The sequence below is a fragment of the Triplophysa rosa genome, linkage group LG12, assembly GCF_024868665.1.
Source record: "Triplophysa rosa linkage group LG12, Trosa_1v2, whole genome shotgun sequence".
Classification (NCBI taxonomy): Eukaryota; Metazoa; Chordata; class Actinopteri; order Cypriniformes; family Nemacheilidae; genus Triplophysa; species Triplophysa rosa.
In genome coordinates, this window is record NC_079901.1 from 2,605,317 (window position 1) to 2,622,778 (window position 17,462).

At 40.0% G+C, this 17,462-nt stretch overlaps 1 protein-coding gene across 1 annotated transcript in view; it reads right to left on the reverse strand.

The window, feature by feature from the left end:
• Positions 1-3,578: 3,578 nt before the first annotated feature.
• Positions 3,579-17,462, reverse strand: part of dusp22a (dual specificity phosphatase 22a) — a 61,763-nt gene continuing 47,879 nt past the window's right edge. The window contains exons 5-7 of the mRNA XM_057347538.1: positions 16,687-16,761; positions 16,254-16,425; positions 3,579-3,998 (exon numbers count right to left, since the gene is read on the reverse strand). Coding sequence (XP_057203521.1) covers positions 3,807-3,998; positions 16,254-16,425; positions 16,687-16,761 — 439 coding nt within the window. The 3' untranslated portion in view covers positions 3,579-3,806. The remainder of the gene's footprint in view (positions 3,999-16,253; positions 16,426-16,686; positions 16,762-17,462) is intronic.

Consider the following 17,462-nt stretch of genomic DNA (forward strand, 5'->3'; position numbering starts at 1 on the left):
CACACACACACAACACACACACGCACGCACGCACGCACGCACACACACACACACACACACACACACACACGCACACACACACACACACACACACAATATCAGTGTATTACACAGAACAGCTTTCACAGCCAGTGTTAAAGTCATGGAAACTGACTTTAGACTTTTTCTATAGTTGGTTATCTTAGAATGTGTGTAGCTGAATTCTTATTACCAGCTGTAGGACTGTGATGAAAGTGAAAGTAATTAATTTCGCAGCTCAGTCAAATGTTTCCAATCTCTGATAACCAAACACTACTCCACTACTCTTCCTCTTCTCTAAGGAAAGCCTCGCCCCTTTTTTGGCATATTCCTTTGGAAGGAGGTTTTTCAAAAACTCGGAATAGTGACATCATTTATCGGGAAGTATAGGGCTGTAGTCCGATTCCCGCTGTTCTCTGTAGTCCTTGAAAATCAAATTATGTTAAAGACAATATCTCGATCGGCATTGAACTTTATCATTTTGCAGATATTGTTTATGCTCTAACAGCAACATTACACACTAACTAAAGTTTGAAAATTGGCTTCACGGGGAATGGCCGCTTTAAGTACACTTTGGTCTGGTTTAAGCTGTCTAAACTGAAAACTGCGTGCACTGACATATATCTGCGTGCACTGACATATACCATATATAACATATGTCATATGGCGGAAGTACGTGTTTTTCTTTTGCCCATGCATGTATTAGACATGTAAAATTGCACAAATGAAAGTGTGGGAACAAAAGATGCATTCTATCTAAAAGCGAATGCTCAACCAGACTTGCCTGAAACGCCTCGTGTAACCACACCCCGGCGAAGCTACGCAACTTTGTAACATGATTTGACTAAAATCCTATTTGCACAGGATTAGTATTATCTGGGGACCTCTGGTCATTTGTAATAATCGCAGAGATTGTCTGTGATCTTAATCCCGTGCGAAACGGCCATGTCTGTAATTTGTCAAGTAAAAATTCCCCCACAAATTACCTACCATATTTTGACGAACACAGAGGTCCTGTGATAATATTAGTCCAGTGCGAATCGGAATCTCTGCGTTTTGAAATTTTGAACAAGATTTGGCGGGATCGTATCTCATTTTTTCAAGGTTTCTGTGCGCCTTTTCAGTCATCTTTCGCAAAGAATGGAAGCTGCGTTGGAGTGTTTTCACAGTATTTTGGGTGCTGGATTATGTCGCTACATACCAGACAACAATAATATTGGCAGAGAGAAAATATTCACTGTAAAAAAACATGACAGGATCAGAAGAGCGAAACAAAAAAGAAGGAATATATGGAGATGGATGACATGCATGGCAGCATGCGGTAAGGAACATTCTTCTGTTTACATACACCTACACCGACAAGACTTTCAAGTAGGGCTGTCAACGGTAACGCGTTAACGCATGCGATTAATTATATCAAATTAACGCGTGAAAAATATTTAACGCAATTAACGCAGCATCCGTTTGTTTTGACATCCTTTGTCTAGCGTTACATTATGTAATCACGCTCTTATTCGTGTACAGGCTTTTAAACCACTTAAGCACGATTTGAAACAGTTGCTTTGACATGTTCAATGAAGATAGACAGCTTCTAAACTGTGGGACGCGGCAAAACGCAACGCGAGGTCCAGCCTGGTGTGTACAGTAACGGGCTAAAAGCTGCGTCAATGAATGAATCTCTGTCAGACAGCGCATCCGTGTTAAACTCTCTTTCGTGCCATGTTTAGAAAGAGGGAAGCACCTTCATGTCATTTCTGGGAGATAAGTCAGTAAATTCGAGTAAAATCACCGAGTTCACTTATCCAGTGCGAGTGCGCAACAGGATCACAGACAATCTCTGCAATTATTACAAATGACCAGAGGTCCCCAGATAATACTAATCCTGTGCGAATAGGGTTTAAGACCGCCCAAATCTACACGTAGTTAAGGTGGGCGTAATTGTAAATCTCATTGTATCGTCTGTCAGTACAATTGCTTTGGAACCTGATGTTCCGAATATGGTAAGAGGCGTTACATTTCCGTGAAATGCTTGCAGTATTTTACCAATCACGCACTGGTGAACTGGCCAATCATAGCACACCTCGCTTTTCAGAGCGATGAGCTTTGTAAAAAATCAGCGCGTTTCAGAGAGGCAGGGCAAAGAGGAGATACAAACGAAAATACAACGTTTTTTAAACTTTAAATGGTGTATACACATTGCGTTACATCTAAAACAAACAATAATATTCGTTTTAGCCTTGCAATATGACTCCTTTAAAATACATCAGTGCCATTGTTTTGTCTCAAGGTGGACAACTGTAATATTTTCTTGTGATGCGTATTAAAAAAAAGCGACCTATATGTTCCAATTTAACTATAGGCCTAGTTCTCTCTTAATCTAATCCTTTGCAGGAAACCGCCCCTTAAACTGGGTTCAGATTGTACGATTTTGGGCTGTCCCAGACGAAAGATGACAACCATGGTGATTTGTGTGTTCGTGGCTCATAAACGCTGGTCCTACATCGTACAGTGAGAAAGACTGAATGACGGCTGTTGTCAAGGTCTTGTGATCAAAGACAGCCTGCGATCATTTTCTGGCAGTGTCAGAAATTTAGCTTGACCGTACAACATACACCTACTGAATAGCCAATAAAAATGCAACATGAAATGACGTATTGATCAACACTACATGGCAATAAAAGTTAAACGCCACGGAGGCGAACATAATAATAATATTGCTCTCTTCCGCTTCCACCTCTTTTTTCCAGCACATATGCAAAGCACAACTGCAGTATAATTCATGTTGCTGTGTTTGTTTACAATTTGTGCACGCTGATGATGATTTCTAACTTGAGCTGTAGCCTAAGATTCAGGAGGTGTCATCATCGTACAGTGTACATGCATGTCGTTCCCAAATTTATTAGATCCGTTTTTAATTACAGTAATTAATCTGTTTCACTCAACACTGTTAGTAATTGATAGCCAATCAAAAAATAAAGAGAGTTTGATACTCCCAGTTTGCTATGGGAAAATACCATGCTGAAAAGTTCACATATAGTAGCTAAGGATTTAGCTGAACTGTGCAGGTACGGCACCAAATCCATCGGTCGCAGTCTTCAGAAAATGTAAAAAGAAATTAGAAAGAAAAATAAGTAGTTTTAGTATTACTGCAGTATTCACAGTGTTTATTTTAAACCACCTGCAAAATCTGAAATAATATGATATGCAAATTTAGCATGAATATCCAATATATTTAATATCTAGTTAAACCAACATTTCGAAAAGGAGCTAAACTATTATCAAAAAAGTCATATGACTGTTAAAATATTTAATACACACATATCGTGTATTGTTGTTTATTTTCATATTCATAAAGAACAACAGTGCATAATTATAGCAAATGGACCTCTTGCATATAATATGTTTTGTATTAGAGAGACATGTTGTATGTCTCCATTCTATCACTGATAAAGGCAACCAATTCATTATTATATTTATTTTGAATGATCAAAATGCATCTGGTTTTGTGATAAAAGGGTAAAAAATTCAAGATAACTCACTCAAGAAGCTGGGAAGCACAGTTAATGAAATACATTTATTAGTGCTATTACCAAAAAAAGAGAAAGAAAAATCTTTTGTTGCTTCACTTCAATTACTTTGATTACGCCAATCTGTGTTTTGACATTACATGCACATTTGAGTCTAGTGTAACCGATTTAAGGTCTTTAATTTGGCTCGTCCGATGTGGCGATACTGTTCAGCAGAGGTTAAAGCAGTTGAACTCTGGAGGACGGGCGTGAGCACCTCTTTCAACTGTTGCTGCCTGGTCTGCTGAATTTGTTGTTGGGCAGTGTGCAGGTACTAGAGGACTGATTCAACCATTCTTCTTCACGCTGCTGGGCCTGTTGCTGTTGCTCTGTGTATAAACTCAGTAAAGCTTGAACCTGCTCCTGGTCTTTAAAGGGACTAGGTCTGTAGCTGGCCCGCAGCCACACCCGGTACTGCAAGAGATAGGAGGACATCACATTAGTGTAAGCAGAGGTGGACGAAGGACACAACTTCCTTACTTGAGTGAAAGTACAGATACTACTGGTCAAATATTACTCCACTACAAGTAAAAGTTGTAAAGACAGATTCTTACTTAAGTAAAAGTACAGAAGTACATGCTTTTAAAAGTAAGTAAATTTCCTTTATGTCGGTTGTGCATTGTTTTATTGTCGTATACCTTATGCCTCTGAAGCAACCTACTGAATACACTAAGTAGCTCACAGTATCAGTTGTATTAAAGGAGTAGTTCACTTCAAAATTTTCCCCCATTGACTTTCCATAGTAATTTTTGTTCATACTATGGAAAGTCAGTGGGGGCAAATTTTGCAGTGAGCAACTCGTTTAAGAGCTTTATATGTTTAGCACATATGTTTAGTTTAGATATAATCCTGTATGATCATTTAGCCTAATTATCCTCATTAGCCCCCTGGGCCTATATGTATTTATGAGCAGTGTTCTTTTATTTTGTATATTCCCTTTACCAGTTTTAGCAGCAATTTACCAGTAAGTAGTAAGGTTCTTGTAAATAGTAAAGTGTAGAAGCCATCTGTTTGTTGGATTTATTACCATTTGTATTACCATAATTTAACTACAAACATAAACTATAGCTAGTATAATGAAACTACGGTATTTTTAGTTGCTGTGGTTTTACTAAAGATTATTAATTGGAGTATGGTTCCTATATATAGAAAATGGTAAATATGTGGATACTGTGGTTTTACTGCGAATACCATCCCTGCTGAAAAAAACAATGAATTTTTGAATTAGAATGAGATTTTTAAATTAAATTCCTCTTTGTAGTGTTTTGAGTTTTATTCAAATAGGATTTACCATCCCACCAATAGAATCCATCACATACAAGTAGACAGCAAGTATCCATAGTACAATTCCCATTATAACCATTAAATCCATCACATTTTATGTTGTATTTTGGGCAGGGTTATAATGTTTTTATTTCAACAGGAATACTTCAATTATAGTTACTTCAGTAAAAACATCATTAATTTTCCAAATCGCTTTAAATGATATAGCAGCAGATCCGAAGTTAACACGCACACGTAGCTCAAGGTGTATGTGATGCATATTTACCGTTTAGCCGTTATGCCGATCATTTTCATGACAATGTTTCTACGATCTTTGACTGATCGTAACCCACAGATGCTTACACCACACTTTAACATGTGCCTTTTTCGTCTTTTATTGTTCTGTTTGTCTTTTTAGAGAGCTATCAACGGTGTAGCAGCGCCTACGTTTACATTAGTTTAGCGGGGAAGATCCCAGAGTTGCCAGATTTGCGTAAAAAATCTGCCAAATGGCCATTCAAAGTTTCAAAGAGCTTAGAAAAACTGAAATACTTGGCAACAGTAAAAGGTCCTGGCAGTTCGCAAGCCAGATAAATTGCGCACACAGGAAAACCCGCTGCATAGAAACCATTTTCTACTTTTGGACCTTTTTATAAATGTAGTGGAGTAAAAAGTATTTGTCTTTCAAATGTAGCGAAGTTAAAGTACAAGTACTCAGAAAAAAATAATACTCAAGTAAAGTACAGATACTCAAAAAGTGTACTTAAGTAGATTTAGATTTTAGATTTAGATTCAATTTATTGTCATTGCACATGTACGAAGGTACAAGGCAACGAAATGTGACCTCTGCATTTAACCCATCCAGAGAGTAGTGAACACACGCACAAGCAAGTGGTGAACACAAGTACCCCCGGAGCAGTGGGCAGCTATCACTGCAGCGCCCGGGGAGCAAGTAGGGGTAAGGTGCCTTGCAGAAGGGCACCTCAGTTGTTACCCGCCGGCCCTGGGAATCGAACCGGCAACCTTCTGGTCACGAGTCCGACTCTCTAACCATTAGGCCGTACTGGTAACTGGTAGGCTTAACCAACTGGTAAAGTAAGTACAGTACTCAGGTAAATTTAATTCGTTACTGTCCACCTCTGAGTGTAAGTGCTTTAATATAACATACTCTGTTATCAAAACTAGAAACAAACTGGACACGAGAGCACTTACAGATGACAGGGCCTACTTGTATAGTTTCTGTTGTTATGTATGGTTTGGGGCAGGGACAAAAAAGGGAAACCTTTGTATAGATAATTTTCAATGCTTGAATGCATTTTGTGACGTCGAAGCGTAAGTAGAATTGCATCATCAGAAGCCAGTGTATATTTTACTTCCATAGTATGGATAGAATCAGTGTCTCAGTGCCCACAGTAAAAAACAGAAGTTGATTGACAACATCTGGCTTTTTATGACAAACCACTCCATTACAGGCTTTTTGGGAAAGTCTTGGATTTGTATGAATTTTACTTTCGATCAAAGCAACCTGAACCCATTTTAAAACAGCAAATGCTGACCAAATGTTCCAGGGCCCAAATGGGCCTCATACAGGACTCTTCAGTTATTCTGACACAAGGAAGTTATAGATTTCCACAGAATTCTATATCACTGCCTACAAACACACCTTCCTAGTGGGAGCAGATGACTGTAAGAGTCTAGTCTGGATATGTCATGTCAAGGGAGAGTGGGAATTCCCTGGCACACAGCCCTTGCTCGGGCTCAATGCTGGAATTGAGTGGGAGGACAGATATCCGGTTACTTTCCAGGCAGACTTTCCTTACCAGATTAACCAGAATTACAAACCTGAAATCATGTTTTCACAAACTGTAACCTAAAATAACCTACAGTATATGCACCACTTTTTCACACAGCTGTAGATCAAGAAAAATGTAAACAATTGGTGGTGAACATGCACACCCTCGTTTCTATCTAGTCACATATCATAAACTTCAATTTTTTAACAAAGCTAACTTCAACTTAATTTATTTATATAGCACATTAAATGCAAAGTTTTGCCCAAAGTGCTTCACAAAAATTAAAAACCTATAGTACAATAAAAACACATACAACCAACATATAAGAGGGACAGCCATGAAAACAGATCACAGCCATAAAACAAATCACACAATCCCTACTTCAAAGGCCAGGCTGAATGAGTTTAAAACCTCTACAGAATGTACAGGGGAAGGTTGTTCCATAATTGTGGCCCTACTACTGAGAAAGCTTGGTCGCCTTTTGTCTTCTTATTTGACTGAGGGATAGTCAACAACAACTGATTTCCTGATCTCCGTGCCCTAGCTGGAGTGTAAAACCCTAGGAGATCATTGATGTAAATTGGGGAGTGACTATTTAGTGCTTTAAAAACCCATAATAAAATCTTAAAATCAATCCTAAACCAGTAGAGAGATGCTAGCACCAGGGTGATGTGTTCCCTCTTTTTAATGCCAGTCAAAAGCCTGGCTGCAGCATTCTGTATGCGCTGTAACCCAGAGAGTTGGTGTTGAGTAATCCCTACATACAGTGAATTACAGTAGTCTAGTCGCGAGGTAATGAAAGCATGGATAACAGTCTCCAGGTCTTTCAAACTCAGAAAAGGTTTTATTTTAGAGATAGTTCTAAGCTGATAGAAACTGCTTCTTACCACTGAAGTTATCTGTCTGTCAAAGCAGAGAGATGAATCTATAATAACGCCTAGATTTCTAACATTGTCTTTCACTGACAGCTTTAGTGGGGCAAGTGCATTTGAGATCTTCTCTTTTGCCTTAGGGGGACCGAATAAAATAATCTCAGATTTTTTCCCGTTTAGCTGGAGAGAGTTATTAGAAAGCCAGCTTTTGACCTCCTCGAGACAATGCAGCGGGGCCTGCACAGACTGTTCGCTACCAATCTTAAGCGGGAGGTAGAACTGACTGTCGTCTGCATACATGTGATACACAATGTTATGACAACGGCAGATGGATCCCAACGGACACATGTATAGTGAAAATAGTATCGGACTCAAGATCGAGCGCTGGGGCAGGCCATATTTTAAGGGCGACATAGAGGACGAGACATTGGCCAGATTTACAAAAATGATCTATCCTCCATGTAGGATTTAAACCATTTTAAGGCACTTCCCCGAAACCCCACTTCACACTCCAACCTGTTTAGCAGGATCAAATGATCTACAGTGTCAAAAGTGGCGCTGAGATCTAACATTACTAGTATTGCGGACTTGCCGGAGTCAACAGCTAGCAGTAGATCATTTACCACTTTTAACAGAGTGGTCTCTATACAATGACCTGCTCTGAAACCGGATTGTAATTTGTCCAGGCGATCATTTCCATGCAGAAAAGGGGTGATTTGAGTCAGAACCACCTTCTCTAAAACTTTGGATAAAAATGGAAGTTTAGAAATGGGACGGCCTATTTTTTTCAATAGGGGAGAAACCACCGCTTGTTTAAGCAAGGAAGGAACACATCCCTGAGTTAAGGAGCTGTTCACAATAGAGAGTATACTTGTGCCCACAGTGTCAAACAAATCTTTAATAAACTGTGGTGGGATAGAATCTAATAATGAAGAGGATGATTTCATGTGTTTAACTAACTCTGTTAAGGCTGGAAAAGAGACCTGATCAAAATGGTCAAATGTATCTGCACATAACTGAGGGAATTTAAGACCCGCATTTTAGGGGACAATCTCTTTTCTAATATTTTCGATTTTTCCACAAAGAAGTTCAAAGAGTCCTCTGCGGGAGGGGAGAACGCATCAGAAGGGGATAAATTAGCTGGGTTTAGCACAGAATTTATTGTGCCAAACAGAGCTTTGGGACAGTGGGCAGTTCGATTTATTATATCTGAAAAGTATTTTGTTCTTGCCAATTTGACAGCCCGCTGGTAGATGCTCAGAGTCTCTTTTAGGATCTCATAGGAAACCTGTAATTTGTCCTTTCTCCATCTTCGCTCGGCTTTCCTACAGGCCTGCCTGAGAGTACGGGTATCGCCATTTAACCAGGGCTGAGGCTGAAGTTTAGTCCTTTTTGGTCTTGGTGGGGTGACCTCATTCATAATATTTAAGCATACAGAATTAAACACAGCTGTAATTTGCTCAGTATCTAAAGGCGGTCCTAACCCCTCAGTGATGGCAGGGTTTACTTCAAAGGCCTCCGCAAAACGCTTTGCAGTAGTCTCATTCAAAGGACGGACATGTCGGTCAACAGGTGAGTTCTTCGAAATACCAGCTGGCAGATCAACATTAAACATAACAGAGGTATGGTCGGAAATACAATTGTCTGTTATAATCACATTTCTAATGGACAAGCCCATCGATAGAACTAGGTCAAGCATATGACCATGTCTGTGAGTAGCCTCACCCACCGACTGAGTTAAGGTAAAAGAATCCACCAACTCAACGAACTGCTTTGCTAATGGATTTGATGGGCAGCATATATGAATATTAAAGTCCCCAATAATTAAGAGATTGTCCGTTTTCGATACAATAATAGAAAGAAAGTCTGAGAGGTCTTGAATAAAATCCTTAACATATTTAGGTGGACGATAAATAAGTGCGCGCAAAACAGTCATGGACAGTTCCAGTTTAAACAGCTGTAGTTCAAAACTCGCGAATTTCTCAGCTGAAAGGTGATTGCATTTAAATCTGTCCTTATAAAGTGTTGCTTTAACCCCCCCCTCATACCCCCCAGCCCCCGACCAGTAGATCTAGGAGTATTAAGGACATTATAGTTCACTGGCATCAGTTCAGATAGAAGGCAAGTGTCCGCCGGATCCAGCCATGTCTCCGTTAGAAATAAAAAGTCCAAATCCTGCACAACAGTGAAGTCTTGAAGAATAAATGTTTTGTTTCCCACTGACCTCACGTTCAGTAAAGCAGCTTTCACCGTCGTGGGTTCCTGTGACTGCGTATGCACCGGTGTTGAGTGTTTCAGCTCCTTGAGAAAACGATCATCCGAACGGGCCCTCCTCATTTGTTTACTCCACCGCAAACTCCGACACATTGGAAAAGGCTGCACGGGATGCACGGGTAGGAGCCATGTCCATTTGAGATGCACGTTTGCTCGACCTTCGTGTAAGTTTCTCGCATTTCTTGCTAGTCTTCCGCCGCGCCTTCCTCGTCTTTTGTATCGCTTCTTCTTGAGGAGCGAATCTCAGTACAGCTGAGACAGCTCGCTCGGTATAGCCACCGGGAGCTTTGCAAAGTTCTGGCCGCCAGACCCCTGTTGAAAGTCCACGCGGTTTGTTACAGCTTTGATATCCAGCAGTGTAGAGTGTTCATACCGTAGCACTGATGAAGCAGGGATTGAACACAAAGACAAGACTAACATTATACCCGCCACACACACATAGGCAGGGACGCGACGGCTTGCCGTGCAACATGCTTGCACCATCTTCTAAAGCTAATCAGAATTAGGCTACTTATTTTGCAGACTAAGTTAACTTTAAAAACAAAGTGGACATTTTTATAATAAAAAGCATTATCCAGTTCACAAACCACTTCTCCATTTGATCACATCCCCAAATAGAGGTTCTCCCATTTAGAAAGCTTTTTTTTTTACTTAGAAAACTATTCTTTTCTAAGCAAAAGCCCAGCCAAAATGTAGGCCTGGTTTCACAGACAGGGCTTAACTTAAGTCATGACTATCGCTTAGATAAATTAGGATATTCAAGTTACTTTTATAAAAATGCCTTAGTAAAAATCATTACTGGTGTGCCTCTTGAGACGAAACAATGGCACTGACATATTTTAAGATGTTCAAAGAAGAAGCTTAAACATTCATTTTAGTCTGGGACTAGCTTTAAGCCTTGTCTGTGAAACTGGGCATTAAACAACTAATTTAAAACATGATTTGATGTATATGCCTATATAAACTCATCAGCATATAAAGTCAAAACCAAACAACTCAGTTTAGCTGGGCAAGGGCAGAGAGACACTGCGTTTCACTTCTCCTCATGGTTACCTGTCCAAAACTGTCTCGCTGAATATAAGGACTGACATTTATCACAACAATTCGTCCCTTCGTATAGAAGGGTTCTTTCATTTCTGCTCAAAGGGCTGTCTTTCTTCAGAACTGCCCTGCTTCCTGAGAGCAGGACAGAAGTGAACCCACCCACAGTCTGTATCCACCAATAGCCACTTTATGAATGACATTTCTGTCCACAATTAGGTCAAAAACAACAACACATTGTTTATACAGATGAGGCTCTCTATGTATTTGTAAAACATAATCAAACGAATCAAGAGTTTTATGATAACCCATGACGGATAAGAAAGTAATTCCTCTTTATGTTGTTCTCAAAAATCTCAGCCTGACACATTTACAACCACTTTAACAGCAAACAATATTGCGATGAGCAGAGAAGCACATGTTGCAATATTAGCAGGTCCCCCTTAAACCAGAATTCCCCTTATTCACGCATGTACCCCTTTAACCCCGAAAAGAAGCACTTTTGTTACTTTTTTGTCGCTCAAATCCTCGCATTTAACATGAGGCAGCAACACAAGCTCTAACAGGAAACCCCACTTCACACCTTCACACAACAAATGTGAGAACAGATGCAAGACATCAAGTTTGCTGATGACACAACCTTGGTGGGCCTCATCAGCAAAGATTAAAAACATCCTACAGAGAGGAAGTGAGATGGCTGGCTGCATTGTGTGGAGCAAACAACCTTTCCCTCAATGTGGAAAAGACAAAGGAGATTGTGATGGACTTCAGGAGGAACTCTGATAAAGAAATAGTTCACCCAAAAATGGTCTCCCTTGACTTGACCTAGTAATTTTTATTCCTACTATAAACAGTCAATGGGGACCATTGTTGGGGTAAACTATTCCTTTAACGAGCCCCCACTGACCATCGGCAGCTCGACTGTGGAGAGAGTCAGTAGCACTAAATTCCTGGGTGTGCACATCACAGAGGACCTCAGCTGGACCACCAACACCACATCACTCTCCAAGAAGGGCCAACAGCGCTTCTGCTTCCTGCACCGGCTGAAAAGAGCAAGCCTCCCTCCAACAATCCTCACCACATTTTACAGGGGTGTGCCATCGTGTGCTGACCAGCTGCATCACTGTCTGGTATAGGGACTGCAACTGCAGTGCAGCAGACCGCAACACCCTACAGTGTGCAGTAATCACAGCTGCGAAGATCACTGGTGTCCCTCTCATCTCCATTCTGGACAGTTTCCTTTCAAGTTGCATCAGCAAAGCCAGCAGCATCGTGAAGGACACTCGGCGCAATGCGGCTTTGACTTGAAGACAGATCTACCTCCGAACCAGAGGAAGTAAATTTATGATATTCGGACGGGACTATATTTCCAGTACGGTGTACCACAGGGCTCAGTCTTGGGGCCTTTGCTCTTCGCATTATACATGCTACCTCTAGGAGATATAATAAAGTGACATGGAGTTAGCTTTCACTGTTATGCTGATGATACTCAACTTTATATTTCCTCGAAGCCTCATGAAACACAGCAGTTCCATCGAATAATGGAATGCATAGTCGATATAAAAAACTGGATGAGTAACAACTTTTTATTACTGAACTCGGACAAAACAGAAGTGTTACTTATTGGACCGAAAACTGCTATAAGTAACAACCAAGAATACTGTTTAACTATTGACGGATGTTCCATAAAACCCTCATCGTCAGCAAAGAATCGTGGCGTTCTATTCGATAGTAATCTGTCATTTGAGAGCCACGTCGCCAACACCTGTAAAATTGCGTTTTTCCATCTTAAGAATATATCTAAACTACGTCATATGCTGTCAATGTCAGATGCAGAGAAGTTAATTCATGCATTCATGACATCAAGACTAGATTACTGTAACGCACTGTTAGGTGGTTGCCCTGCAGGCTTATTACAAAAACTCCAACTGGTCCAAAATGCGGCAGCTCGAGTTCTTAAACGTACAAAAAAGTATGAACATATTAGCCCAGTTCTGTCAACCTTGCACTAATACCTATCAAGCATCGCCTTAACTTTAAAATCTTGCATATTACCTATAAAGCCCTACATGGTTTAGCTCCTCAGTACTGCTTGAATGAACTCCTTTTGTATTACAGTCCTTCACGTGCATTACGCTCTCAGGCGTCCTGTCAGTTGGTAATACAAATCAAGTGCAGGTGGTAGATCCTTCTCCTATCTAGCACCTAAACTTTGAAATAGTCTTCCCTGCACTGCCCGGGAGGCAGACACACTCTTGTCAGTTTAAATCTAGACTAAAGATGCATCTTTTTAATCTTGCATACACTAGACACAGTTCATGGCCTGACCTGATGGTAGAGCGGAGAATGGGAAGCGGCGACCTGACAAGAGCTGAGATGATAGAGCTGGATAAAGAAGGACGCGGTCACCTGACAAAAATTCATGGCCTGACCTGATGGTAGAGCGGAGAATGGGAAGCGGCGACCTGACAAGAGCTGAGATGATAGAGCTGGATAAAGAAGGACGCGGTCACCTGACACGTCTTCACCACAAAATTTCAAATGCTATTAGATTATTTATGATAATCTTAAACTGTAATGTACCTTATTAGTAAGTTTATTTATTTTATTTAGCCTTGTTGTGCAAGATCTCTGGAGCTTGTGCAGAGGCAGCAGCTTTTGCCAGAGGGGAAATGGAATCCCCTGGTTGGGCCTGGGTTCTCCTGAGTTTTTTTTTCTCGATTAGAGTTTTGGGTTCCTCGCCACCATTTGCATACTGTTTTTTGCACTATTTGCCTGGCCGGGGGAGCTGCTTTAGAATTTTAAAGTTTTACTTAATTAATATTGCATATAGGAATTTATAGTCTGTTATATTTGACCTGTGCTTCTCTCTCCTTTATCTTAAATGTGTGCTCTCACTGAGCGTGTGTGTGTGCGTGTCTTTGTGTGTGCGCATACTTGTCTGTTTGCGTCCATGTGTGTGTGTGTGTCTGTGTGTATGTGTGTTAGTACGTGTGCATATTGTGTGTGGAGTGTTTTGTATGTGGGTATGTCTGTCTTCTTTGTTTTCACCTTTTTCTTGTTTTTGCAGGTACAACTTTAATTGGTTTGCTTATAGTCAATATGTCTTATGTACAGCTGCTTTGTAACAATGAAAATTGTAAAAAGCGCTATATAAATAAAGTTGAGTTGAGTATATTTGTTTGTATTCTTTAATGCCTTCTACACACTTGGATGAAGAAACCCTCAACCTGGCAAGACAGAACTCTTTAATCTCTGCCAACCCATTGTCTGATCGCCAGAAACCTGAGGATAATGTTTAATGACCATTCAGTGTCCACATATCAACGACTGCCCCATCAATTTACACATCGGGAAAACGAGATCCTTTCTGTCTGACAATGTAGTGCAGGTCTAGTGGTGACATTACAGCAATGATTACATCTCTCTTCTTCTGTGTTCAAATGACCTTTCAATCCCCACTCCTGCTGAGACCATCACAATCTTTAAAGGGGTCATATGGCGGAAATACGTGTTTTTCTGTGTCTTTGGTGTGTTATAAGTTGCCCATGCATGTATTAGACACGTAAAATTGCTAAAATTAAAGTGTTGGAAACAAAAGATGCATTCTATCTAAAAGCGAATGCGAACCCAGACCTGCCTGAAATGCCTCGTGTAACCACCCCCCCCCCAAGTTTGTGCAGCGCATATTTCACTGAAGATTGCTATACGGACCTGGGAGAGAGATTAAGACCGGCTGTGCACGAAAGCTTTGGTTAAAAAGTGGGGCCATTCCAACCATTAAAACCTCTCTGGCGCTTCAGATTCGCAACATGTAAGTATAATTTTATTGTAAAAGACTTTGTTATGGATTAACGCGAGTTGAGTTTGTTGTGTGTTTGTGATCTGCAAATGCAGACACGCGCGCAACGTGAAAAAAGACAACATAAGTCCTAATAATCAGTAATAATGTTCCCAACTAGAGGCAACAAATGTTGTTGAGTCGCGACGAGACGTGGCGTAACACTGGTTGATCAAGAAGGGCCAAAGCGCTCGCGTTATTTATACCATTCCCTGCTGTAATGCGAACTTGTTTCTATCTCACACAAACTCTGTATGATGTATATGGTTGTTTGTTTATAGTCTTTATAATGTCGTATATAAAAGGTAAAACAGTTAGCTACTTAATTAACTATTTATAACCAACTATTTAATATCATATTTTTTAAATAAAACCTTACCAATCCTTTACATCCTGCTCAAGTTGCGCTGGCAAAGTTGATGTATCGGCTTGATCATCTTCATTTTCCGTATCAGATTCGGGCTCGAATTGATACAAGGAAGTACCGATGACATTTTATCACCTTTCAGTACAATTGCGTGGGAACATGATGTTCCGAATATGGTAAGAGGCGTTACATTTCTGTGAAATGCTTGCAGTATTCGACCAATCACTATGCACTGGTTATCTGGCCAATCATAGCACACCTCGCTTTTCAGAGCGATGAGCTTTGTGAAAGATCTGCGCGTTTAAGAGAGGCGGGGCAAAGAGGAGAAACATGCACGGTATGTGGAAAATACAGCGTTTTTGAACCTTAAAATCGCGTGTACACATTGCATTCCATCTAAAACAAACAATAATATTAGTTTTAGCCCTGTCATATGACCCCTTTAAGAACCAGCTTTTCTGCTTTTTACTTCTGCTATACTGCACTTTGTACAATTCCAGCTTACTCTTGAAATTTGCCATAAATTGCATATTTAAGATGTTTCAGAATGATTAAAGCTCACTTACTGCTCACAGACAAGGACATTCAGAATTTGAGCACAGGCAACCAGAGTTTTAAACTGCACTGACTTCTTTTGTATTTTAAAAAGGTTTGAAAATCTGTTAAAAACCAGTGGACTCCTAGTCTCACGTAGAGTAGGGAACTTTCGCCGCTTTCTTTGACCAAGGCCCGCCCAAGAGGCCATATGACTGACAGGTAAAGCAAACAGTCAGACACATGTCTCCCGGAAATCCTGTGAAATTCAACTAATCAGATGATGACTTCAAATGTGCTAAAATGTTTCCAGAAAAGTGTGCCTTATGCATCAGACGTTTAGTCAACGTCCGTCTGAGGCTAAGACTAGTGGACTCCTAACTTCATCTGAGCCAACCTGCCAACACTTACAAACATGTTTACAATGTATAGAAATGGTCATTGTTAGTAGGACAGCATCACACACATGCACACACATCACGCCACTATGTTGTACTTGAGTGACACTTTAATGACCTTTGAGAATTTGCTTTTGGATGAGGACCTGAATCTGCAACACAGAGCCTAACTAGTCTTACAAGTTAATTGTCAACTTTTTTAAGACTGGTATTTACTTTTTAAAATCTCATATTTTATTATGTTTGACACCTGAGAGAGGAAGTTATGTTCAGTCAGAATCTGTACCTCTGAAACTTGTTTCATCTGAAACTCCTGCAGCTGTTGTTGAAAGCCGTAATTTGGGCCCACAAAGGATCTCACAGCCTTTACGGCGCTCAGACACTCCTCCCAGCTGTAACTGGTGACGGTCATGAGGTAAGCCACCACCATGGTTGTACTGCGAGACACTCCAGCAAGACTGAAGTGAGAGACAGGGTTTGTTAGATTGAATGTTAATAGCATAAAGTGTTTGTTAATTTATACAGAATACAGGCAAAGTCAGAGTTATTTTGTCTAGACTGTAATACTGGAAATGGTGAAAAAGCATGATGATGCAACAAGACAAGCAAGGTGTTCCTGTTAAACCACTGTTCCTGTAAAGTGCCTCTAATATTTAATAGCTCACATACTGTACTGAACCCGCAATAGCACAAAAACAGAAAAAGGGTAAAACACCTACCAATGAACTAGACACGCCCCTCCATTGAGTCGACACTCGTGAATAAAGCGTATGCAATCTTTAAAATGTTGAGACCTGCAAAATTAAGACAGATCCTATTATATGATCATATTATGACAGGTTACTACCTCGCTTTTAATCTGCTTTCTGATTAAAGCAACTGACATGTAAGTATGATATACAGCCGCGGAATATAGGAGACCAGTCCAAATTTCCTTTAAATACCATTTCTAGATGTTTTATGGCCATTCCAGTCCAGTGTCTGTTGAATTTCAACAAAATCAAACTAACGATGTCATCCAACAGCAATGTGAAAAACATGACAAGACGCATGAAAACTGATAAAAATCCAGATATCACATAAAAATTGTTTTGTAACTTTTCCTAAATACATGTACACGTATTACTGTTGTTAAAAGTGAATATGAGCTTGTTTTCTTGGCCGTTTTTGAGGTCTGAAAAAATACAGAGCATCTTTTCCATTATTTTGACCTGTTCCTCCAATTTTCCTTTTCTGCAAATATATGCTAATAAAACAACATTTTTATTTGAAATTTGGTAGAAATATTATAAGTAGTTTACTGAATAAAAAAAATATAATTGTACCTAAACACATACATACATATGAATAGTAAATTCAGAAAAACTCAAAATGGTCTTTGCAATGGTCTCTTAATTTTTTCTGCGACTGTATCTAAGTGAATACTGAGCCGTCATACCAAGCGTGGCTCAAAAAGCAGCAAAGTAAGGATTACAGACCCAAACAAACAACTGAA